Source organism: Benincasa hispida, chromosome 4 (genome assembly GCF_027475165.1).
Source record: "Benincasa hispida cultivar pf3 chromosome 4, pf3_genome.v1.1, whole genome shotgun sequence".
NCBI lineage: Eukaryota > Viridiplantae > Streptophyta > Magnoliopsida > Cucurbitales > Cucurbitaceae > Benincasa > Benincasa hispida.
Window position 1 is genome coordinate 4,655,706 of NC_143481.1, and position 27,406 is coordinate 4,683,111.

The following is a 27,406-nucleotide window of genomic DNA, read 5'->3' on the forward strand; positions in this document are numbered from 1 at the left end:
TCACGTCATCACAACAAAAGCTCTCTTATTTGGAGACAAATAAATAGTAACTAAAAAATGCCACGTGTCTCATCTAATTAAGTTTAACAATGATTAAGACTCAAAATTAATAAAATTGGCTAGAGAACCGATTGGGCCTGAAATTGTAGGTTGAATCGGATCGAGTAATTGAAGTTGCTTGAGTTCAAAATCCGATCCAAATCAGGCCCATAGAAAAATGTCGGGCCATATATAAAAGTTTGGCTCTAAGCTCAATCTTTGGGCTTAAGCCCATGTAACACTCAAGAAAACTCAATAAATAGAGGTATTACCCTTCATCACAAGACCATTTATTAGAGATTGTACTCATCATACTAAAATCATTACAAATTTAAAGTTCTTTTCAACAAATTAAACTTCTTCAAAAATCTTGTCGGACAATATTACTAAATAATATATATGGAGCGGTTTAAAAATTACTTTGTCCTTGTAAAATATAAAAGGTTTGACAAATTACACACATACTTTAGTTCAAAGAAAATATAAATTGGTCCCATAAATTCGGATCCGCCCTTTATTAAGATGTTGATGTGTAGCATAGAAGTCATACAATCATCAAACAGTGGAAGGACTCGGTAGCTTGGTGTCGGTGCTAAGAGAGGCCTCCTCCGCTACTTCCGCCGGCACCGATGATTCCACATTATCGATCCGACCGTCGTCTTTCGTTACGTTAATACGGTAAATGGCAGCAATAATTCTTGTCCATATGGTGGGCGAGTCAGAGTGACGAAAGAAATAAAGGGTGAGAGCGAAGATAACCGCAAAGGTAGTGATAAAGAATAAGTTCCTAAAGTAAGTCAGGTCAAGGCTTGAAGAAGACGCATCTGAGCCGTCGCTACTATCAGATTGGTGGCTGATTTTCTTCCCAAACCATCTCTCGTCTATTTGGTTCATTTCATCACTCTGAGTCACTTTCAACACCGCCTTTGATATATCATCCACCAAAGATGAACCTAGTGTGAACGCCTGCAATTAAACATTATTTTGCTTCATTTCATACTGCGTTTATATACCCTGAATAATTGATGAATTGAATAAATTAGATTATTTGTATTATTTAGTTAATAATAATTTTGTTGTTAATTTATATTAGGGTTGTTTCAAATATTGGAAAATAAGCTTACTTCTTTTCAAATCTACACCATCTAAAAGGGGTTATGCGAGAGAAACTTTTGATTTTCCACTTTATCTCTTTTAGATGATGGTTATAAGGTTATCTTGAGTAATTTGATATTTAATCATTGAAATTTGAGGCTGTTTAATTAAGCTATGTTGACTAAGCTGAGTTGGCGAATTTGTGAGGAATCTGAATAGCCTTATGTCGAGAGTCTTGAAGGGGAAATATTTTTGTTAGCTTCATGAGCTTCAATCTTACTAGATATTTTGATAATAACAAACATTTTTCTTAATGATTTTAGTGTTCTAAAGTATCCATAACCTATAGCTCGAGAGACAATTCCAACACATTTTGGATCACTCGAATTGGACATCAAATGAAGAAGTTGTTGAGCATTAAACTCAAATTATCAGCTTTTTAAACGGACTTTAGCAGGCATTTGGAAGGTCAAACGATGTCCAAATTAAATGTTTGACCTATGAATTTTGATGTCCAGATGTGTACTTTCTGATGGTTCAAGTATCAAGTCATTTGGTATTTTCTGTGGAAAGTTATGATAGTTTGAGTAACAAATGGTCAAAAATTACTGCAACTTTTGAAATTCTGTCTTAATTATTGTAATATCTTTCATTTGTTTTTATTAGTGATTTATTGAAGGAATTTAAGGAGACATTTTGTGAGACTATATATAGTGGTATTGTAATATTTGCCAAGACAAGGTTGAGAAAGAAATCAACAGAATGATTGAGTATTAATGTCCATACTTTATTGTTTCTCTCTTCAATAAAAAGCTCCACCACTCAAATAATTTTTTTTTTACGTGGTTGATGATGTGGCAGTGACATGTCAAATTTGAACCAATTCTAAGATAACATATGGTAGCTTATTGAGGAGAGATGAAAAGAAAAAGAAGAGGAGAAATGTGAGATCCCTCACAATCAAATGAGATTTCAAAATGTGGCATCCCAAATTTTTTAATTTTAAAAAATGAAAAATATGAAGAAAAAAAAGTGATTCCCTTCCAAAATCTCATTTTTCAGTATTTTATTTCTTAAATTCAATATCTACCATTTTTTCTCTCTATTTAATCTCAACCTTTCATTCCCTTTATCCTAGATCCAATGGTTGAAGCTAAATCCTTCAACTTTTATAATCAATCATTCTTCATCCTCCTAGCCACCTTGAGAAAAATAAGGAAAAAAAATTTAAGCACTCAAATTCCTCCATTGATTCATTCTTCAAGTGCCCAAAAGCTCATAAATCTCTCATTCTTTTCAATTTTTTACAAGTGTAATAGTTGAGAGAAAAATTGTTGAAACGTTGGTAGAGAAAAATTTGTAAGTCTTACCTACTTAAAGGTGACTTTTTTATTTTAATTTTTCATTAAGATTTTGTATTAAGATGTGGGTGCACATTGGGTTGTGAGAAAAAGAAATTGGTTAGGTCCTGAACTAGTGAAAAGGATCTAAATTTATTTTTAGTCTAGGTGAAAAAAAAAAAGAGAATTGTGTAGGTTTTGTTCTCACTTGAAAGAGAACGTTTCTTAATAAAACAATGCCAAGAAGGAGTATTGGAGAGTGGACACAGGTAAATTGCTAAATCACTATAAACCTCGGTGTCTTCTTTCTTTAAACTCATTTTACTTTTCTTAATTTATTTTTTAATTTTGTTTATCGCATGTTAAGATTGATTTGTTGTATATTAGTTGTTTGTTGGGTGAAATGGGTGGTTGGAAGGAGAATTTGATGAGAGGCAATATGAATTATTTGGACTCCGAGGTGGTTTTTAGCCTTCCATCTAGGTCCCTTTCTTCTCAAAATGAGATTACTGGAACATGAACCATAAAGGTGTATTTATTACGTTGTATGCCCTAAAACTCATAGTTTGTAAAATTAAATATATTCTATTTTGCAATAACGATGTTATTGAGGTTTTATTCAATAAAACTGTTATTGAATATGTAAATCACACTAAATTTAATAAACTAAGATCTATGGTTATTACATGAGTGCTTGGACTTGATATGGAGACATAAGAGTGGATCAAGTTCAAGTAGATAACCAAAATGGTCTATAGTATATGGATAAGGTTGGGTACCTTATTTTGGAAATACTATCGGATGCAACTCACTTTGTATTTAGTACAAATATGTGATCCTGAATCATTCATATAGAGATATGCGAGTGGGAACGTCCTATACAAATAGTTTGCATAAGTTCGGACCAAGAAATAAGTTACTCTTACTCTATAACGTTGTTTACTTTTTGAGACTAACTATTTCAAAGCGATGACCTAGGTAACTTGACCTTAATCCTGAGCTAACTATGAACTCTTGTTTATTTAGGATTATCCTTAGATTTGTATGAGTGAGGGTTGACTCAACAGCCAGCTTAATAAGCCTCCCATTTCAGGGGTAAGATTAGGTAGATAGTTGAGGATATAGGGTGCAAAATGGAATTCATTCCTACCCGTTTTTAGGGATAGTAGAGAGGTCGTTCCCTTAAGTACTGACTCCGAATTTTGAACAAGGGACCTCATCCTCTCATTAATCCAAAAGGACTCGGTTTAGTGATTGGATCACAAACCAATTATTCATTAGAGGATCAATGGGACTTAAGGAACAAGATGTAAGCTCGGGGGTAAAACAACTTTTTGATGCAACCATTATTACGAACATGTGAAGGGTTGACTTACTGATTATGGTTATATCGAGTGGACAGAAATACATCTACAGGAGTACAACTACTGGGCTTTAGGGTAGTTAATGAATGTTGGTTAATTAGCTTAAAGAGTATAGTTGGTTAATCACGGATCATTGGAGCCCATGATTTGTAGGTCCATTAGGTCCCCTTACTAGCTCACAAATAGATTAAACCTTAGAATAGTGTGATGAGTAAATTTGACGCGTTCAAATTCAATTAAGGGAATCAGTAATTATATACGATATAATTATACGTTTAGTTATCGAATTAAACGAAATTAGAGAATTAGATAATATTTAAATATTTAATAATGAATAGGGGTTCACGTTAGGAATTGGTTTTTAATTAATTTAATATTTGATATTAAATTAATATAATTAATTAAATTATTTAATTAAAGGATCAATTTTATTTGAAATTAATTATTGAATTAATTTTTTATAAAATTAATGAACTTTTATATAATATTATTGAATTAATATATAAAATTATAGTTTCATATTAACTTTGAAATTTAGATTTCAAAATTTAAAATTGAATTTTGAATTCAATTTAAAATTATAAAAATTTCACTAAGTGGATTATTCCCACTTTGAACACCAAATATTCCATTTAGCCTAAATGTTTGAGGTGTCATCATGTTATGCAAAGGTATTGCATGATGGATTTGAACAAAACCTCACTCCAATTTGCTGAGAGATTAAAGATGAAAAATGAAAATTTATGGAATTTTAGTTGAGGAAGTGTTCTCCAACCTTGGAACCTAGAACCAGTCTTTCTTCTTAAATATTCCCTTCAATTCCAACTCATTTTGGGTTTCATCACCCAAACTAAGGTCCTAGGGAAGATCAAGTGGTGGTCTACAAGCATTTGGAGTGAAGATTCAAGCTGGATTTGAAGATTGAAGAGTTTTTCAAAGGTATATCTTTAAAACCCTAGTTTTAGTTTATGAACTTGTATGTTTCTATACTAAAATTTATGGAATTAGAGTGCTTAAGATCCTAATTGCTTCCACTAATTGCATACTAACTCTAACAATGTTCTCGGTTAAAAGTGCTTATAACTTGGCGCTTAATCTGTATGCTTATGTTAGGGCATCCTGTAAACCCCTAAACTTATTTGACTAGCTAATTATATTTAAGTCCTCTTAATTATGTATTTAAACTCTTGTAAGTATGTATTTATGATGTTTGTATTAGTTGAAGTGTAGGGAAAGTTTGATGTGTATGTATGTAAGATGGAATGAGGAAAAATATTTTAAGTGTTAGAAAGCCATACCCTCGGGTACTTAGAGGACAGGAAAAATAGGCTAAGTGTGGAATGTTAAGCTCCCAGGTGAATTAGGGAAGAGTTAACACTTAAAAGAAAGTAGAGGCTTTTAACGATGGAGCTATGACACGTCATGTAGCCAGTTTTGTTGAATTATGCGACCAGAAATCCAAGAAGGGGACATTATGACTAAGTATAGCTATATGGTATGCAGCCATGGAAGAAGTAAGATGGCTCTTGGATGAGGAAGAATAGTCGAGGCTGGTATAGGGGAAGTATACGAACGACCAATCTCGTATGTAAATTGTGAAGGCTAAGTTGGCAAATGAGGCGGCTGTGGACCAATGCGTCAAATATGTTGTTCAGAGGATGCGATGATGAGTAAAAGTATGTGATGACTAGGAAAGGGCTTAAGTTGATGCAAGTCCATGAGATGAAGTTAAGCTGGAGTGCTCAACTTAAACAAGTGGGCTAGATGACGATCTTGGAAATGTTAATTGTGGATTAGCATGCAAGGTAGCATTTAATTAAATTAGATGATTCATGCAAGCCTAAGTATAAATAGGCCTCGTAAAGAAGGAAACTGTTTTGCCAAAATTTTACTACACCTAAGGGTAAGTGTTGTTGCCATTTAAAGCTCAAGAAGTGATGAAGAACCCTCGGGCAAGCTTAGGAGAGTTGAGGGTTTCCAATCGATCCAAAGGAAGTTGATGCTCAAATTCTAAGGTAATAGAGAGTTAAGGTGTTATGGGCAAATTCACTAACAAAAATTTAGTTAGTTAATGGTCGGAAGTAGAGTTATGGAATCTGGAAGATTGAAATCTGAAATGATATTATGGATGAATAAGCAGGTAGCTGCATCTAAGGAATAAGCAAACAGCTGACCAGCCGATGATATGCGATGATGCGCGTAAGCATTAACAGTGTACACGAGGTGTGAGATGCGTTAAGTGTATCGCATAGTGGACGTTCATTGCATAGGCTTGGAAGTGTGCACCAGGGCCTAACTGAGCAACGTGGTGAGGGATTGCCACCATTCACCCAAGTTGTAAGGTAAAATGGCTAAGCGTAGATGATGTGGTGAGATGAGTTAGGATGCGATGAACTTGGTCATGGTGCGATGAGATTACCAATATGCGATAAAGTTAAGTTTATGCATTAAGCTTAAAAGAGAGCTAATTATACTGATCAAGGGGCCTTTCTTATTTCAGGGCGATGCAAATAGGAGAAGGTTACATACCTTTGGGAAAGTAGCTTAAGACTATGAGTGACAAGTTTTTATAAATATTTTTTTAATGATCCGTTTTACGTATGGTTTTCAACGCATACCCAATTCAACATGTTGTTTAAAACCATAATTTCTACAACGCATGCTTTACTCATATGTCAGTCACATGATCCATGTTTTTAAATAAATGAGATTTCATATGTGAATTTAGCATGCGATTTTAGTAAGCTTATGTCTACGATTTATACTTATTGTTTACAAGGCACTATGCGATGACATGAAATTTATTAAATTTATGAAATGTGATTAACTCACATGAATATTCTGCTATTATATTTGTAGTATGTTTTAAATGTTTTGTGCCTTGTATAAGCCCTACTCCAGCTCCATGTATAGTAAGTTACCCAAATTTTAGTTACGCTAGGGATACTTGACATTGAAGGTATGGTAAGGTGATCAGGACCCAATCCAGCTCTATATGCACATATGACCCATATTGTCAACGTTGATAAGATCGAGTAAAAGGACTCTCTCTCAACTAACGTTATTAGGGATTGAGCAAAATGACTCCCCCATATGTTCAGACAGAGGAGCAGGAGTGCTTTACGAGAATAATAATGAGCTTCATTTCAGGGTTCTTGTTCCCAGTTTTATTTCCAAACTTTGGAAATGATCATGCAAATGTTTTATAGGAAACCAAATAGGACAAATTCTTTTCTTTCAACAATGCACAATTGTGGAAGTTGGCTAGTGAGACCCATCTTAAAAATACAAATAAAAAAGGAGCTTTCACCTTGAGTTTGAGGAAGGATGTTACCCTAAATAAATATTACTTTATGAATTAGCATATTATACTCCCTAATTTAGACTAATTTAGAACCTTCAATATCTAAAATGTTTTTTTTTTTTTTTTTTTGTGTGTGTGTGTATATTTACCTCTTTCATAATATGTTATAGACATTCAATTATCTGAATAATATACCCTAAATTTGTCCGATATTAAGATGAAAACAACATAGTATGCTATCATAGCCTAAATGGGTATTCTGCCCTAAAAAAACCACTTAAGAATGGTGAACACAGAATTCAGAAAATACCATGTTGAAGATTAGACAAAGAGAATGAAACTAATTTGTTCGCTAAAAGTAAAAATCGTAATTAGATATAAAAGAGAGAAGGACTTACAAATCCGAAACCGCCACTCTTGTATTGAGAATCCCCCATGGTATAGTTACCAGAATAAGTTGCAAGAAGGAGCTTCATGTAAGGGATCTCGTCAATGGCAACATCAACACCGCCTTTGCGGCCTCCTTTAGTGAAGAGCTCATGCAGTTCCTGTAATGTGGTATAGGGTACCAAGTTTTGTATGCCTAAAAACTTTAATGTGTCGTAAACAAAGGAGCCATTTTGATATCCAACACGACAATTTCTTTTCATAATCTGATTCATGTCGGTGACTGGTTGAAGTTGTTGCACTGTTAACCACGATGTTAAGCTTGCTGTGTAGCTCTGTGTTAGGACGAACACCACGAAGAACCATATCACCACCACGAACCTTGATAAATTGCTCGTTAGTTTCTCCCCTTGGTATCCATAAAAACAAATTAAATTAATTAAAAGGATTTTTAAAATGAAATAGTTGAAAAGAGAAAAGTTTGGTTGGCCGGCCATTTGACTTCTAGTTTTTACTTTTACAATTTTTTTGAGGTAGATTTTTTGTTTTTGTTTTTAAATACAAAACGTACTTCCAAGTTTTTTTTTTTTTTTTTTTTTTTAATAATCTACTAATTCAAAATTTAAGTCAAAATTTAAAAAATACATATAGATTCTAAAGATATATACTTTTAAAATTTTGGGGCTACAAATTTAGTAAAAATAAGAATAGTTGTTAGGAAATATGAAAAAATAAAAAAAATCCAAGAACCTGTGTGAAATGACTTTTTAAGTAGAATTGTTTAACCTAAAAAAAATTCAAATCACTAGACAGTCGATTCAAGCGGCAAACTCAAAAAATTAGGTAGGTTAGCAAATTTAGCCTTAGTTTTTCAATGCTTAGCCTTTTGAATAGAAAATAGATAAAAAAAAAAAAAAAAAAACCAAAGAAACTCATGACGAAGGACATGTTTGATAGCAATTTAATTTTTTTTGTTTTTAATTTTTAAAAATTAAATCTATATACAGTATACTTCTACTAATAATTTTTAATATTTTGTTTTCTTCTAATATTTTTTTAAAAACCAAATTAAACATGAAAAACTAATAGAAATAGATTTCAAAAACTTCCTTTTGTTTGTAAAATTTTAATAATTTGAGTAGTTCTTTCAAAAATGTGAAAACTAGATGATAATTGAAATAAAATATGTATAACTTTCAAAATTAAAAGACAAAATACGAAAAATGTTGCATGCATCTTTATGCATCATCTTCTACGTACTAAGAAAAAAAGGAAAAAAAAAATTGTTACTTAATAAATATTGATTGGATAACTGAGTGAATTGCATAAAGATAGGTGTTGCTATCAAAACTAAATTGTTATCCAATTAAATTTTAAAATGAAAAATTTTTATAAATAGAAAACTACCAAAAATATTAGTAAAAAGTTTCAAAAGTGTAAATATTTTAAAATATTTTTTTATATATAAAAAGACCCATTTTTTTTTAAATGTTTATAAACTTAAAAAAAAAAAACAAGGCTTAATTATTACTTTGGGCGAAGACGATGATGCTGAAGGAGAAGCAGAGACTGGTGCCGATTTGCTGATAAAGAGGACCGCGACGAAATTCTTCAGTGTTCTGATGTTCGAGAATCCAAACGACGAAGCCCATGAAAACGAAGAAGCAGAAGCTAGTGATCCAGAGTTTCAAAGTCAAGGGCTTCAAGAACAACCATCCATGGTCCACCAAGTCATATCTTACAGGAACGATTACAGCAATTCCAGGATCGGTAAATGGCAAAGTAAAGTCTACAAACGAAGATCTGTTCGCTAATATTGTTATGTCTCCTACCGCAGCATCAAATTCCTAGCCACAAAAACATTCACCATATATTAATTTGTAAGTTTTGGATTAAGTTTCAAAATATCACATCTTTAAATTTTGAATTTGATTTTTATTTAGTACTTAGATTTCAAAATGTTAAAATGAACATATTAATTAATTTTAAAATAATTATAAAGTAAAATTTTAAATTTAATTTTAATATTGATAACAGTGGTGAAACTTAATTAATTATAGGAAAATTATTTTAAATAACAAAATTGTTGAAAATATTTATAAATAATAGCAAAATATCATGGTTTATCTAAACATAGACTACTATATGTGTCTATCATGATACAACTAGACATGGATACTAGTCTATTGATGTTTATCTCAGATAGATAGTAAATTTTTTATATATTTGTAAATATTTTGGTTCATTTTCCTATATTTGAAAATAGTCCTTAATTGTAATTATTTTAAATCTTTAACTTAATTAATAAACATTAATGCTAAAGATGAATATGAGTATTTAGTGAAAAATTGTGATTAAAAGTGTAAATCTTGAAACCTAAATACCAAATTCAAAAAAACTCAAATCTAAAGGATAAAATTGTAATTTTTTATAACCTATGGACTAAATTGAAACTAAACTCAAAACTTAAAACTAAGATGCCGTATGATAACTATTTGGTTGTTTGTTTTTTCTTTTAAATTTTTTAATATCTATGAGTATTTAGGCCAGCTTACACGTACATCAATTGTATTTTAAATTTAAGCTTATAGACACTACTCATACCTCCAAATTTCTTCCTATATATTATCTACTTTTTATAAATAGTTTAAAAAAACAAGTCAAAATTTGAAAACTAAGAAAAATAACTTTAAAAAACTTGTTTTTGATTTTGGAATTTAGCTAAGAATTCAACTATAATGATAAAAAAAGATACAAATTATTATAAAAAATTAGGAGGAAATAGACTTAATTTTCAAAAACTAAAAACAAAAAATGAAATACTTACCAAACGGGGCTTAAATAGGTTACATTTTGAAACTTATAAACCAAATAGAAACTAGTATTTTTCCAAAAAAAATTTTAAAAAAACCCTCAGAACTTTTTGCCATATTTATTTTTAAAATATGCATATTCTTTCAAAACTCATATTATTATCCTTACTTTCTATAAATGTTTTAAAACTATTGATGCAAAATCTTGGAGAATTGTCAAAAAATGTCTTTAAAAAAGGACGAAAATTAAGATATGAACTAAAGTAATTAGACTTGAAATGAAAATTTCCTAATGTTTTTTTTAATAGTAAAATCAGAAAAATTTTCCAATGTTACTCCCACATTAATCAAAGTTCAAATTTCCATCAACATTCTAATTGTGATAGATTAAGTAGAATATAAAGTAATATATTTTAAAACAAATTATATACATTAAGAAATTGGGGTGCAACCAGATCTGCAGATCTATTCCTGTGGCAGATTTTTTCTTTTTCTTTAAAGTTAGATTTTTGTTTTTAGCTACACCTAATCATTGTTTTTTTTTTTAAAAAAAAAAAAGAAAAAGGAAAAAAGAAAAAAGAAAAAGATAAGATAAGATAATTTAACCTAAAGAAAATTATATGTACTCACCCGTCTATACACTGCTACTATCAAGTCGTCGTATGAACCTTCGAAAGGAATATATAAATGAAGTGGAAAAGTATAAGGAAGCTTTCTAACGGCCGCCTTGAAGATATCTAAACAGTATCCAGTGATGTTGCCGTCGTTACTTACCAAGGAAGGCATAAAAGTACTTTTCAGTGGAACTCCTATCTTCAATACCTTCCTTGGATTAAATGGAATCCACCCCTTAGGAGGTTGAATGGAGTATCCTGGCCATATAATGGGTCTTAATGTAACGTTCCGATTAAATTCTCCAGTCAGCTTCATTTCAGGCGTCCAATACCCAACCGTACTAATATCTCCATCTCCAATTACATTTACTATTTTTAAATTTTGTTGGCCTTTACCCAAACTAAACTCCCCGCTCAGACCTTTGAAGCTTACCATAGACAGCGACTCCATGATTGTCGTTCCATTTTGAGCTATCCCAGAAACGAAGTTACTCTCGGCCGCAATGGCTAGCGCCCAAGTAGCATCGTAAGCCCACAGTCCAAAAACTTCTGGGTTTGGGTAATATCCGATGATGTCTGGATTGTCTTGTAAAAATTTATTTCTCCATCGAATGGTGAAGTTGTCAAGTCTCATTGTCTTTGGGACATAGGTTTTTACTCCCAAAACTCCCTGCATCGATCTTAGAGTTGAATAATGCATGGAATTTAAGGCACTTGCTGTGGCGTCGGTGAGAATCCAAGCATAACCTTTGCTCATCATCCTAATTTCATTAGCCATCTCGAATACTCGAGATGCAAGGCTGTGAACCATATGGGCAATGAAAATTGTTGCTTGTTCCTTCCCGCTCAATCTTTCAAGCTCTTTTTTAATTTGGTCGCCTGAAGCTGCTGGGTCGATTCCGTATACATGGGTGTATATTTCCTCTTCCTGTCACTCACCAACATTTTTTTTAGGGTAACATAAAAAACTTGGCTCAATAAAAATCTGGGCATGTGTCAGTTTTTCTTCTCAAAAAAATGTTTTTTTTTCTTTCTTTTAAGCTGCACCTAACTATTGTCTAAAGAAAAAATATTTAGGATGTTACCAAGTATTTTACTTCTTTTTAACGAAATATTTAGGACAATGATTAGGAGCACTATGCTCCCATTTTTAACATAGTACAAATTAAATTTAAAAAAAAAATTACTACGGGAGAGGTTGGACCCAAATTTTTCTCAAACATTCATCCAACTTTATGTTACTATTAAGACAGTGAATTAAATTATTTAATCACACTTTTGAAAAATGGTTAGAAATAGTACCATCAAGTTTTTACTTTTCAAAACTCAAATTTTTTGAAAATTAGTTAAACTATTTTTTTTGGTCCATTTCGGACGACCATCGAGATTTTGTTAAAAAATATATTTTTTTCCATCTTATCGATTATTTTGGACCTTCTGGATACATCTCCATATAAAAATTTTGCTAATGTTTTCAAATATTATGTAATATTCACAAATCTTATATATTTTCAAATTTACTCATAATTCAATTATCTTTAACAAATATCATATCAAATACTTACGTAATTTTTAAAATTTTTAGCCTAACTTCCAAAACTACATAAGATTCCAAACTTTGAAATGAATTTACCAATTATCCAAATGGACATCAAGGGATTGCATTTTGATTTTTAAATTTTAGAAAATATTAAATTTTGCAAAAAAGAAATATTAGGTAAGATATAAAAAATATATAAAATATCGATATTAATCTAGGTAAATTAAAAACAAGATTCTATATATTTGACCTTTCTCTTAGTGCATTCTCGGACAGATTAAGACCGAGATCTATACATTTCTCATGTCTTAATATATATATGCATTTAAAAATTTTGATCCTTCTCAAATTTTAAAAATCACGAGTCAATCACTTGAAAACCATATAGGTCAATAAAAAATTCATATAATTGTGGAAACAGAAATTCATATAATTATGGAAACAGAAATTAGGCTAAAAATTTGAAAATTTACGTAAATATTTTATTTAATATTTGGTAAAGATAATTGAATTTGTACACAATTTGAAAATATATTAGATTTGGAAAAATTCTTGGTGTGTATTTTGCGAGAGATGTACTGAGAAGCTTTAAAATAATCAATAAGTTATAAAAACAAATTATAAACTAAATCTTGGTGGCCGATCTTGTTGGAGATGAACAAAACTAGTTTAACGAGTTTTCAAAAAATATATTAATTTTGAAAAATGAAAACTTGAGAGTGCTATTTTTGACAAATTTTCTACAATTTATCACATGATAAATTATTCTTAGTTCTTTTTTTAAAATATTTTAATTCATCTTTTGTGTGTGATGATCATGAGATGGATAAATATGATGACTCATCTCTCTTATTCATTACATTTAAGTGTATTGGGCCTAAGGATTTGAAGTTGTGAGCTCTACCATTTATTCGATTCAAAGAGTTTCGTGGGCCGACAATTAAAAATTTTCAATTTTATACTTTATTTATTCCTTATATTATGGCCACAGGTTCACAACTTTATTCCTATCTCTAAACACCTCTACTAGACCTCCCTTATTTTTAAATGTAAATTCTCAACTGTTAGATTATTGTTATTATTTATTTATTTATTTATTTTTTTGCCGCCAACCATGTGGGTCCAATTACATGGTGTCACTGTTGTGCGATTGGACACAAAGTGGAAAGAAGGTTGCAGCCTACCAACAATTGCGTATTAGTCTATGAAAATTAAAGAGACAAAGTGGATAAAAACTTCAATTCACGTACAACTTCAATTAAAAAGTTAACCTTTTTTTATTGATGTAACTGTGGTCCTTTTTAACTTTTAAAGTTTGTCCAATATGTCTCTAATAAATTAAAAAATATAATGGATAATATGGTTTTTAACGACTCTTAAATAACTTTTAAAATTAAAAAAATCAATTAAACACAAAAATGAAAAAGTTAATATTTTGGTTAGACACAAAATTTTATTAATTTCTTTTAGACATTGAAAATGATTGAGGCCGATAAGACACTCTCACTACCTTTCCACTCAAGTCCTTTGAATGTAATAAAAATGTATGAAAATTCAGTAATATGGTAGACCTAATTTTTTAAACTTCAAAAAAATCCATTAGATATAATTTTGAAAGTTTATAACTAAATCTTATGTGTCATATTTTTTTTTTTTTATCTACTTATCTTTATACATCACACTCTCACCAAATATACATAAAAAAAAACTAAAATGAATTTTTCACGTGATAAATTATGCTTTGGAAATTTGATGGGATGTACAAAAATTAAGTTTATCAATATATATATATATATATATTGAAATAAAACTAATTAATTAGAGGAAGGGGACAATTGACCTGTAAAGCCTGGATGAGATCTAGGACAAGCCACTTTCCAAATTCATCATCTTGGTAAATGGTAACAACTTGGTTCCATTGAAAAGCTTTAATGATGTTGCATATGGCATAAATTTGGGAGAAATGGTTGTAGGCTCGGAACAAGTATGGAGATTCTAAATTAGAGAAAGTAGAGGCTGGTGGTGGGGGTGCAAAGGAGAGTAATGGAACCTCATATTTTTCACCCAGTTGGATAATGTAGGGAGCCTGGAACGAACTTTCTGGCCCCAAGATAGCTTCTACTTCATTCTTCTCTATTAGCTCCAAAGCTATTTTACCAAACACATAGATAATAAAAAAAATCATCAATATTTTCATATGTACGAGTCAAAGTAAGTATAATTCAACTGATATAGGAGTGTATGTAGTTTGAATTCCCTTATACTAAAAAAAATGTTAATTATTGTCGGAATTGCTATATAGATACATACGGATATACAATATTGCAATAATCAAACAATAGACAGAGTAAATGAAAATTCATTTGGATAAACCCATTCTAAAAGGTTCAAATGATCATAATTGACCTAATTTTTGAAAAATATATATTTTTTGAGCTTCTACTTATGTCATATTCACGTAAAATTCCCAAAATGAAATATTGTGCATGCATATTGGGATCTCGCTCTCGCTCTTGTGGATTTGAGTGTTTTTCCTTTCTTATTCTCTCTATTTTCTCTTCTTTTCACTCTTTAATTTTTGTATGCTCTCTCTTGGATTTAGGTTTTTCACCTCCTCACTCTTGCTTTTTGCTCAGCATGTGCATGCACAATAAGTCTTTTTGCTAATTTCCATCCGACGATGATGACATAAACAAAAGGTAAAATCCATTTGGTAATCATTTAGTTTTTTATTTTTGTTTTTAAAAATTAAGTTTATATACACTACTTTCACTTCCAAATTTCTTCATTTGTTATCTACTTTTTACCAATAATTTAAAAAGCAAGCTAAATTTTGAAAACTAAAAAAAGTAACTTTCAAAAACATGTTTCTGTTATTGAAATTTAGCTAAAAATTCAACAATTGTACTTAACAAAGATGCACATCATTATAAAAATAGGGAGGAAATAGGCTTAATTTTCAAAAACCAAAAACCAAAAACAAAATGGTTATCCAATAGAGCCTTAAATTTTAATAAATAAGAAAAATATCATTTTGAACTCAAATTTTGAGTGAATGATAGGATTGTATCTGTAAATGAAATGAAACTCAAAAACAAAAACGAGATTAAACCTTGAGAAGCGGCCAGCAGAAGATCATCCTTAGAGTCAGTGATATGAAGTTGGATTTTGGTGTTGTATTGAGAATTAGAAGAATAGAAATCAGAGAGGGAGATATTGATACAGCTCAAACCCATCTTTCCAGCCCAACTTTTTAAACCAAGAACCACACCCACATTCACAAAGCTCGTTTGTTTGTTGATCTCATCTGCACCATATACCATCCAGCTCCACATCCCAACCATCACAACAATACTTGCAAACAAATCCCTCCGGTAACTCCATTTTCCTTTCATTTTTACTTACAACCCTTTTATTCCAACTTAGAAAGTTCTTGTAGGGTTTCAACTAATCTCAACACTAACACGCAATAATTCTCAAATACAATTACAGTAGAACGAACTTCATAATTTCTCCGAAATAATCTGCAAGCTTTCACACCAAGGATCAGGAGCAATATACTAATATAATTAGTAATGCATTAAATTATTCAAAAAAACATCTTTATCATCCCCATAAATGACTTGATTGATATATGAGTATATTGCTCCTCATCCTTGGTGTGAAAGCTTGCAGATATTTCGGAGAAATTATGAAGTTCCTTCGCCCGACGACTTCTACGGTAGACTTTGAAAATTAATATTAATTAAATGTTAATTATTATTAAAGATTTAGACTTTGAAAAAAATGAAATAGTAACAAAAATGGCTTCCTGGATAACTATTTATTGTTTATTGTCAAAGTGAGTTTAGCTCGTATTGACATGCACTCCTATTTAAAAGATGTATTTTTTTTATCCACCTTTTTTCTTGTTTTATAGTTTAAATACAATTTAGTTTTTATAACATGAAAAATATATAACATTCATTTTAGAATAAAAAGGTGAAAATAATTTATCAAAAGTTTACATTATCTAATACAAATAAGTCTAGATGTGAAATTAACTCTAACAATACAATTATATCTATAATTTAAGGGAGCCTTTGGGGCATTGGGTTAATTAGGGCACTGAGTTGGTTATTATAGTTGGTGGGTTGTAATAGTCAATTGGTTATTATAATTAATGTTTGAAGTGCAAACTATTTTAGTATGAGATAGTTAATTTTAGGGATGTGAACTATTTTTGCTTGGATATGAAATATAAACACTATAATAATAATAAAAAAAAAAGACATGGAAAAAATAGTAAATATTATAACAAATAATAAATATTATAATAAATAGTAAATACCTTAGTGAGGAGGGGTTTGAGATAATATTTACTATACTTAATTATCAATAGTGGTACACATCACTATTATATTTGGTGTCGCAAATACATAGAGTTAGCTATAATAACCTACTCCACTAGCTTTTAGTTGGTATCCCAAACAACCCCTAAATGTTTCCAAAATTTGATTTGCAATGCTATTTATCACTTAAACATTTGACTTAAATGATATCAACTCAGATCCAACTCTTTGTAAATTTCATTGTTTTTTAAGTGGTTGTAAAATACTAAAGTGAGTTTAAATGTATATTTGACGGATAGAAAAGTTTATATGGGAAAATTTGAATTGATTCTAAATGTAATAAAATAAAGGAAAATTATTTTAAATGGTAAAATTGTTGAAAATATTTACAAGATATAGCAAAATTTTAGAACTATCAATGATAGACTTCTATCACTTAAATTGTTTATTACTTAATTTTTGCCTTACCATTATGTAACTAATTGAATTAATTTTATTCAACCTCACTGTGTCTCAAGATTAGTTAGATTCTTCAAAGCCGTCATAACTGACACAGAATCAGACACGGTCGAATCACCATTTTCTAACTTCATCGTGAGTAAAATAATTTAACTTTTATTGTGTACATATATTGTTTATGTGTGATTAATCTTTATACATGAGTTGTTCTGAGTTAATTGAGAAGTTAGTGTTTGTTTTTTTTTTTTTTAATTGTATAGGCAGGTGTAATTAATTGTTTACTAGTTTAATTTATTTTATAGATGGATAGCAGCAGTGGTAATGCAAGTGGAATAGGTAATAATGAAATGCCGCCTTCCTCCTCCTCCTCCTCCCTCTACCTCCCAAGTCCAATAGAAAGAGACCTAATAAACCAACTTCGTCTGTGTGGGATCATTTCACGAAAATGGAAGCGCGTGCTAACGATGAAGTTAGGTGCAAGTGTAACTTGTTAGGAATGGTGTTCTAAATCTCCTGGTAGTCTCGTAGTTTGTAAACTCTACAAACATATTGTTATTAATAAAATAAGTGTTATTTTATAAGCATTTACTCAATCCAATAAACTAAGATCCAAGGTTATTTTATGTAAATTTAAACAAGTATGTAGAGGCATACAAGTTAATCTTGTTTAAATAATAACCTAAATGGTCTCTAGTATATGGATAAAGGAGGGATACCTTATCCTAGTGACACTACGGATACGACCCGTTTTGTAGATGTTACAAGTGTTGTAAAGTGCTACAAATGATCTGATTCTGATTATTCATGTGGAGATATGCGAGTGGGGGTATCCTATACAAAGAGTTTGTATAAGACCGGACCACGAAATGATTAGTCTCTTTATATAACACCATTGATAATAGAGACTTACATTTCACTAGGATGACCATAGGTGACATGACCTGAATCCTGAGTGAGTTGGGAACTCCTGCTCATGAAAGCAGTCCTTTGATTTGTATGGGTGAGAGTGGTCAGATTTTCAACTCAATAAGCCTACCATTTTGGGGATTCATCTGATTGGAGAGATGGGAACTTAGCTACACAAGACGGAATTCACTCATTCCCTAATACAGGGGTAAGTAGATAAATTGTTCCCTTAAGGGCTGATTCTGGGTCTTGAACATAATGGTCACACCCTCTCTTGGGAAGAGAGGACCGGGACTATGACTTATTGTTCATTAGAGGAATCAGTGGTACTTAAGGAGTTAGATGTAACTATAAGGGAAGAATGGTAAATTAGCCCAGTTGTACTTACGAGCGATTTGTGAAGGGTCATCATATTGTTGATTAGTTATATCCAATGGACACAAAATATATCTGTAGTGCGAAGAGTGCAACTGTCGGTATTTAGTGGAGTACCCGATAGTTAACGGATGGTGAATATCGTGATTAAAGAGTTTAGTCAGTTATTCACGTACCGTTGGAGTTTCAAGCTACAGGTTCATAAGGTCCCCTTGGTAACTCAATGAATTCAAGTTGAGAATCATATTTTGGTTTAGTTTGAAGTGTTAAAATTAAAATAAATCAGTCATTCGAATCGCCTCACAAAGAATTCACTATTGAGAAAAAAGGTTTTACTACACGATAGTTTAACAGAGACTAAACGATCAAGCGTCGAGTTACTGTAGATAGTACTCATTGCTACACGATCGAGTATCAAGTCTATACGTCATGCTTCTTCTTCTACACGATCGTTTGATCACATACTCGATCGTTTACCTCCTCCTTCCCTCTATCTAAAATCATACAAATCTCACAACTTCTGGATTCTCGCACAAAGAATACCAAGGTGATCTTGTGGTAGTGTCGAGTTCTATTCGAGGATCGAGGATCGAGTTCCACTCGCTGATGATCGAGGATCTTCCAATTGATCATTGCATTTGTGCTGTTTGGACGCGTTCGAGTTTGATCGAGGGAACTACATGAAGAAATAGTTCTTCAAAGGTATTATACTCGATCCCTTTGTATTTACTTAAGAAGCATGCTGTAATTTATTCTTTATGCATAACTGTTTCTGAATGACTATAGATGTTTGAGTTCTCTCACAATGGAGTTTGGAATGATCTGCTTCCGCTCACTGATTTTCTAATTTTAGAGTTCCTTTATAATTATTGTGGTAAAGATTATGCATGTGATAGTAATACTTGTGGAACTAGTACTTTATGGAAGCACTTAAGAAATCAATGTAAAAAGTACCCATATAAAGAAGAAGAAAAAGGACAAACCACCTTAACTCTTGTACTTCAAATGATGGAAAAGGAGTCAATGCTAGTAATTTTGTGACGACATTGTTTAGCTAGCAAGCGTGTAGACTAGTATGTGCTAAGATAATAATTATGAATGAGTTGTCATTCAAATTTAATGAGATAGAGGATTTTAGACACTTTTGTTGTGTTTTGTGTCCTAAGTTTGATGTTCCATCGAGATTAACAATCACTAGAGATGTATATCAACTTTAACTTGAGGAGAAAAAAAAGTTGAAATCATTTCTAGTTAAAAGCTCTCAAAGAGTTTGTCTTACTACCGACACATGGATTTTGGTACAAAATGTGAACTACATGGTCATCACTGCACATTTTATTGATTCTGAATAGGTTTTGCATAAGAAGATTTTGAGTTTTTGTCAAGTTGCTAATCATAAGGGAAAACTATTAGGAAGGTGATTGAGAGTTGTTTGTTGGAATGGGGGATTGAAAAAGTTTTTTCCATCACTGTTGATAATGCAAGTTCTAACGATGTGGTTATTTCTTATGTTAAAAGAATACTCAAATGTTGGAAATCTGTTGTTTTAGATGGAAAACTATTACACATGAGGTGTTGTGTCCACATTATTAATCTTATTATGAGTGGTGGACTGAAAGATATGTATGATTCTATTGCCAGTGTTCGTAATGCTGTGAGATATGGTCGACCATCACCTAGAAGAATGGAAAAATTTAAAGCTTGTGTGAAAGTGTAAGACTCTTGTTTGTTTAGATGTGGCAACTAGGTGGAATTCTACTTATTTAATGCTTGAACATGCAATTAAATTTGAGAAAGCTTTTAGAACTTTAGATGAGGAGAAAGAGGATTCAGATTTTGTTGATTACTTCAAGGAAGATGACCGTGGGAAAAAAAAATTGGGGCCCCCAAGTATATCTGATTGGTTGACTATAGGTGTGCTTATTAAGTTTTTAAAAAGGTATTATGAAACCACCACAAAGATAAGTGGATCTTCATATGTGACTTCTAATGTTGGTTATAAGGAAATTAATAAAATTCAGTTTGCTTCAAACAAATGGAGCAACAATACTAACTCTGTTCTAAGTATCATGACTATGAATATGAAGACAAAGTTTGATAAGTATTGGGGTTCACTTGAAAAAATGAATAAATTGATGTTTGTGGCTATAGTGATTGATCCTCGGTACAAGTTAAAATATCTTAATTATTGTCTTTCCAATGTTTATGAGAGTGATGTTGTTAAGAGTATGGTTGAGAGTGTGAAGTTATATTTGTATTGTCTATATGACTTTTACAAATCTCATAATAGTTCGCCTCGAGGTAGTCATAGTACCAATGATTCTCAACAATCAAAGACTGTCACTATAAATGAAGATGATCATGGTGTGTACGATGAAATAAATGATCCGTGGATAACTTTTAAGAGATTGAGAGAAGAAGAAAGTTAATTGGAAGTGGAGAATGATTTGACTTCTTATTTGTCTGACAAGGATATAGAAGATAAAGATGATTTTGAGATTTTGTACCGATGAAAAATGAATGGCTACAAAAATCCCATTTTATAAAAAATTATTCAAGATGTTTTGGCAGTTTCGATATCTATAGTGGCTTTTAAATCTGCATTTAGTACCGGAGGGAGGATTTTTTATTCCTTTCGAAGTTCTTTGACTCCAAAAACAGTGGAGACCTTGATATGTACACAAAATTGGATTCATGGCGGCTCAGTGATTAGATCTCCATCCACAACTTGAGAGTTAGAGGCTTGTGAAAATATTGAGTCAGGTAATTAAATGAATTTTTTATTGTACATATCTAACCTATTTATTGTACATATCTATAATATGCTCAAATAATTAATATATTTAATTTTGCATGATTTTTTTTTTTTTTGTAGAGAGTCCATCATCATCATCTGTCCTTTTGAAATAAGGAATTGGATTTGGAGTATAATGATGATTTTAATTGTAAGCTTTACTACCATAAGATCAAATATTATTATTACTTATAAACAATCCTCTTGGTTTAATGTATTTATAATTTTTACAGACATTGAGAAGTGAAAAGACCAAAGATGAAGAGGAAAACTCACTCAAGTCATTCATCATGCCTCATGTTGCTTTTGAATGATTATTAATGAACTTGGAATTTTATGTAATAGGCTAATAGTTCTTATTAAACTTGGACTTTTTGTTTCTACTTTGAATGCTTTTGAATGTAGACTTTGAATATTTTGAGTATGAACTTTGAAGTTGAACATTTGAATGATTTGAATTAGTTTCTTTTCAAGTTTATATTGAATTTATGGTGATTGTATTTTAAGGTAAATGCTAAAACTTTTGCATAGATTACATGTTGTTTGATTATTAAATTTTTAATAATTGATGTAATATATTTAGAATTAGTTCATTTCTATAAGTATGAAGGTTTATTGACCCACAAAAATCAAACTGTTCAATAGAAAAGGAAGTAAGAAAAAAAATTCAAAACCCACTCGACCCAACCCGACCCAATCCGAAAATTATGTGTTTGTTTGGGTTGGGTTGACCCTTCAAAAATGAACCGATAGGGTTCATTTAAAGGTAACCTAAATTTTCGGATTGGTCCACAAAATTCCTCCAATCCGGCCCATGTACACCCCTAATTGAAATTGATAATTTTTTTTTTCACTTTTTCCATGTTTTATTGTTTAAATACAATTTAGTTTTATAATGTGAAAAAAATATATAACAATCATGTTAAAATATAAAAAAATAATTGAATGTATTTCAACCTTTTTATTTTTATTTTATAAATCGATTTTATCAGTTATATTTAGAAAAATGATCGAAAGTGACACATCAACTTTCTTAGAATCTTATTATGTATTCCCTCTCTTCGAAGGTATTTCAACTTTGTGATTTTAATTTTATAAGTCAAATTTATCAATTTTATTTAGAAAAATGAACGAAAGTAACCCTTGACTTTCCTAAAGTCTTATTATATATATTTTCTCAAAGCATTCCTGCTGACGTCCAAATAATACTAAGATAATGTTTTTTTTTAAAAAAAAAATACTAAAAGAAAGTAAAGAAGTTGTAGAACAGTCTCTCGTTACCGTTCTCTCTCTACATCCATTCGATTTCTGGGTTCTTCATCTTCTAAACATTTCAATTCTTTCTTTTTTTTAAAAAAGTTACTTATATATAGTCATTTTCTGATTTCTATTTAAAATAATAATAATAATATATATATATAAAACGCTACTTATACGGTCATACTTTTTATAATTTTTTATGTAGTCATTTTATCTCTTATACTTAACAATATTCGTGTGTATGATACTACAACTTTTTTCCATTTGAGACGAAAAGAAAAAATTTCGAGGGTTATTTTCCATGACTAATATACACTTTATATAACATATATCTCCATATATCAGTATATTGATAATCAGTTTGTTTAATTTCGAAAAAATATGGGAAAAGTAGTTTCCTCACAATAGAAAGTTTTTTTTTTTTTTTTTTTTTTATAATTATTTTAAAGATGGTTCCAAGTATTATTTTTTTTAAAAAAAATATGAAGGGATCAGTGGGTGGATTCTAATATCTCTATTTGATGGATACATTTTTAGCACCATTATCATCTTTCATTCAATAATATTCAATAAGCCATATGGAGATCAACCAAAGTCAAAGAGGACTAGAGACAAGTCCAGAAGTAAAGTAAATTAAATGATACATAAAGCATTGAGATTAATTGCTGTGGTTGAGTGTTATAGTTTTTGGAAAGTCGATTCATGTGGCCCAATGGTTCCAAGTATTATAAAACGAGTCTATAACTTTGATTTTGTTGATACCAAATTTGGATGAGGTAAATACTTACTTGCCCTCACATGGTAGCAACCGTGAATTTGACCTAAATCCTTTTGTTTAGGGTTTTTGTGCCATCTCCTGAACTTAGATTGCACTCTTGGGCTCTCTTCTACAATCCACCCCATTTAGGTAGGCTCTTCGGGTAGGCCTTGGCCCATACTATTCCTCTCCTAGTCTTGATATGGCCTCAACCTCGATATCCAATTAAATTTCCTCTTTATATTCTCTAGTATGAGAGAGAAAAATGGTGTGAGTAGTACAAAAAATTTGAAAAAGTATTCTTATAATGGGAATAGTGAGAGAATTTTTCATGTGAATGGAACAAATTTTTACAATGTATTTGGTGTGTCGTGATTTTTCTCGAGTTCTGGAATTTTCAAATAAATTCTTATGTGTTTAGTTTTATTGCTTTCTTTTTAATTTCTCATCTATTTTTCTATTTATGAACTTGGTAGTAGGAAGTTTTTCTTTTCCAAACAAATTTATACTAGTAGGGTTTTGAAATTTTAAAACTTTGAGGGTAATAATTAAAAAGAAAGAATGAATACTCTCATGCTTTTTTTTTTTTTTTTTTTTTTTTAAAAAAAAAACTCTTTCAAACTAAAAATATCCCATGAAAAAAGTCTCACCTCTAAGAAAGGTTAAGAAATCTCATGGTTTAGAGTTCTTATCACCTGTCTAGCTACGTTTTAAAATAAGTTGGGTAAAAATCATTGAAATGAAACAAACGTCCATGAAAGTTCATTCCTTTTTTTTTACTCTCTTAATTACATTATCTTGTTGACTAGACAACTATCTAAATTATCTTATTATTACATTGGATGTTAGCAGTTGACTAAACTAATATCTTGTCTTATCTTAGTAATACTTAGGACGTCAGGAACAATCAGAGAAAATATATAAGAAGGTTCTAGAAAAGTTGACGCGTCACTTTCTTCATTTTTTTAAAAATATAATAAATTAATAAAGTTTACTTATAAATAAAAATAATAAAATTGAAATGCATACTTCTATTATTGGAACGCTTATTAAAATGAGCATAATTTAATCGATAAAAATTTACTATCAATCTTGAAGTTAGTGGTTTGATCCCCTCTCCCTACGTATATATTATCTTATCTCACTATTTAATGTCGTTACCCAGAAAACAATATTTGGCATTTAAATGGATTGTAAGGATATATATGCATGTCTAATATATATGAGTATATATAAGTACATACAAAGATAATCAACCATTTCTAGTAATCCTTCATTTGTCTCTACAACATAGCTGCTCTCCCTATTATGGTTGTTTATTTTTGGGTAGAATCCAAGATTTTCAATGGGATGAGCAATTAGATTATCCATTTATTTGCATTGATCTGAAATATCTAGGTATCTTAGAGATATCAATGCTTATATGGAGACATGAAGGAATGAAATTCTTTTGCGGAAGCGTGTGGACATCGTGTATTTGTAGATCAATTTTGAGAACACAAAAATATTGAGAAGTTTATATACAGAACAAATATGGAATTACAGAATAAACATTAAATTAACTATATAAGCATGTCGTTCTACTGAGAGGAAGGGAAGAAGAGGTGCTTACCTTTGTAGAATTACTCTTCTTCACGAAAAAAATTTCTCCAAGATCACAAACTCAACACTGAACGAAAACAACAACTTTTTCTTCCACCAAATAGGACAACGACACTTAGAGTTTTTGTTATTCTCAGGACAAGAGATAGGAAGTGTGGTCACCTTTTTTATTTTTGGGAGAAGGGAAAGGCAGAGAGATTTAAAAGGGAGTGAGAGAGTTCTATTGAAGAGAGTTCTTTGTCTTCAAAAATGAATTCTACACCTCTGTGTTTTCTCACATCACATGCATAGAGGAGAAGGGAGGGATGTGATGGTAACTCCCTCCCACACAGTTACAAACATAAGTCTCATATAAAGGGGAGTTATTTTATTATAATATTAAAATTCCATTAATAATATAATATATGGTTGATTAAGTTGAAGGATCTCTTACCGTTCCATGAGCACGTTCGGATTGCTCCGATCTCACAGTGACCAAAATACATATTATACATTCAAACACATAGTTATGAAAACAAATCTTAATTAACGGCATGCTATAAACAACAAAAAAACAAGGGAAAGAGTGTCATACCAGTTGAAGACAATCTTCAAACTTTGGAACTCAAAGCAGCGGAACCCTCCACTCGATCAACCAACGCCCAACAGCAGCATCGACTACAGCAGCACGAACACGAACGTTGCAGGGACGACACCACCAGAAAAGAGTCTCGGGTATTCTCGGAGTGAGAACCCAACGCATGGTCTTTGGTGAATTTGGTAGAGGAAGGAGGAAACATGGATCGTGTAGGCGATAAGTAGGTGGGAGGAAAAAAGGCGCTATCGCATAGCACAATGCTTATCATTTAAGAGACACTACATGATCGTGTAGGTTTTACTAAATGATCGTTTAGGAAAAGGTATATGATCGTTTAGCAAAATCGGCATACACTACGATTGTTTTGAGAAGCTATGCGATCGTGTAGGAACTAGTGTGCGATCGTTTAGGTGCGAGGTGGACGATCGTTTAGGTGGAGAGTGACTATCGTATAGGCTCTCGTTTTTCTTAAGCGATCGTTTTCTTTCACCAACGCAATCTCTTCTATATCTTTTGGACGGGTGATTAAACTCACGATTCAAAATGAAAAAATTTCATTTTTATTTCATCGGTTACAATAACCGACGTTGCCCCACTAATGCACGTCCAAACATGATTTTTGGCTTAATTATCATATAATTAACCAATTAATTAATAATAAATATAATCATATTATATTTTTACCCTATAGTTTGATATCACATATCTACTATAGTATTTTCTCCACTACTTGATATAAATCATATTTATATCTAATTTCCTCCAAAATAATGTATCTCATACATTTAGCCAATTATATCACATATAATTAACCAGTCCAATTATATCATATATAATCGAACTTCCTCTTGTCAATTTGAACATTTCAAATTAACCCAAACACTGGTTCTCGACTTTATTCAAGCCATCCAGGGGATCTAATGGACCTGTGGCTCGAAGCTCTAACGATCCGTGAATAGCTGACTAAACTCTTTAGCCACAAGATCCACCATCCGTTAACTGTTAGGCATTCCACTAAAGACCAACAGCTAAACTCTTTTTACCACAGATATATTTCTGTGTCAATTGGATATAACCAATCATGAGTACGATGACCCTTTACAGATGCTCGTAAGCACAATTGGACCAAATAACCGTTTTGTCACTGTAGTTACATCTCACTCCTTAAGTACCACTGATTCCTCTAATGAACAATATAACATAGTCCAACTATGTGTGAACACCTCTCGGTCCAAGAGAAGGTGTGTGGGGCCACATCGTTCAAGCCACGGAATCATCCCTTAAGGGAGCTATTTATTTACTTACCCCTGCCTCGGGGAATGAGTGAATTCTATCTTATGTAGCTAAGTTCCCATCTCCCAAATCAGACGAATCCCCAAAATGGTAGGTTTGAATCGACGACCTGGCCACTCACACCCATACAAATCAAAGGACCGCCTTCAATGGCAGGAGTTCCCAACTCACTCAGGACTGAGGTCATGTTACCTATGGTCATCCTAGTGAAGTGAAATCTCTGTCATGAATGGTGTTATATAACGAGACGTTAACACTTCGTGGTTGGGTCTTATACAAACTCTTTGTATAGGACGTCCCCGTTCGGCATGTCCCCAATACGAATGATCAGGATTAGACCATCTGTGACAAGTTACAATACTTGTGACCATTCCACAAAGCGGGCCGCATCCATAGTGTTACCAGGATAAGGTTTCCCTCCTATATCCATATACTACAGATCATTTTGGTTATCACTCAAGACATGATCTACTTGTATGTCACCAAATACATGCTTGAGTCACATACAGATAACCAAGAATTTTATGTTTATTGGTTTGTGGTAAAGCAAATAAAA

At 31.5% G+C, this 27,406-nt stretch overlaps 1 protein-coding gene across 1 annotated transcript; it reads right to left on the reverse strand.

Annotated features, from left to right (window-relative positions):
* Positions 1-313: 313 nt before the first annotated feature.
* On the reverse strand, positions 314-16,111 carry LOC120075324 (glutamate receptor 2.9-like). The gene is made up of 6 exons (XM_039028617.2): positions 15,609-16,111; positions 14,337-14,644; positions 10,973-11,884; positions 9,061-9,376; positions 7,541-7,938; positions 314-1,005 (listed from the first exon to the last, which is right to left on the reverse strand). The coding sequence occupies exons 1-6, from the start codon at positions 15,889-15,891 to the stop codon at positions 595-597; spliced, it is 2,628 nt and encodes an 875-aa protein (XP_038884545.1). The 5' UTR covers positions 15,892-16,111; the 3' UTR covers positions 314-594.
* Positions 16,112-27,406: the final 11,295 nt, after the last annotated feature.

Excerpts from the sequence above, each read along its gene's own strand:
- LOC120075324 (XM_039028617.2), bottom strand. The coding sequence starts at position 15,891 with ATGAAAGGAAAATGGAGTTACCGGAGGGATTTGTTTGCAAGTATTGTT. Across the intron at positions 14,645-15,608 it reads TCTGCTGGCCGCTTCTCAAG|CTTTGGAGCTAATAGAGAAG; the intron begins GTTTAATCTCGT and ends TTGGTAAAATAG. Across the intron at positions 1,006-7,540 it reads AGAGTGGCGGTTTCGGATTT|GCGTTCACACTAGGTTCATC; the intron begins GTAAGTCCTTCT and ends GTTTAATTGCAG.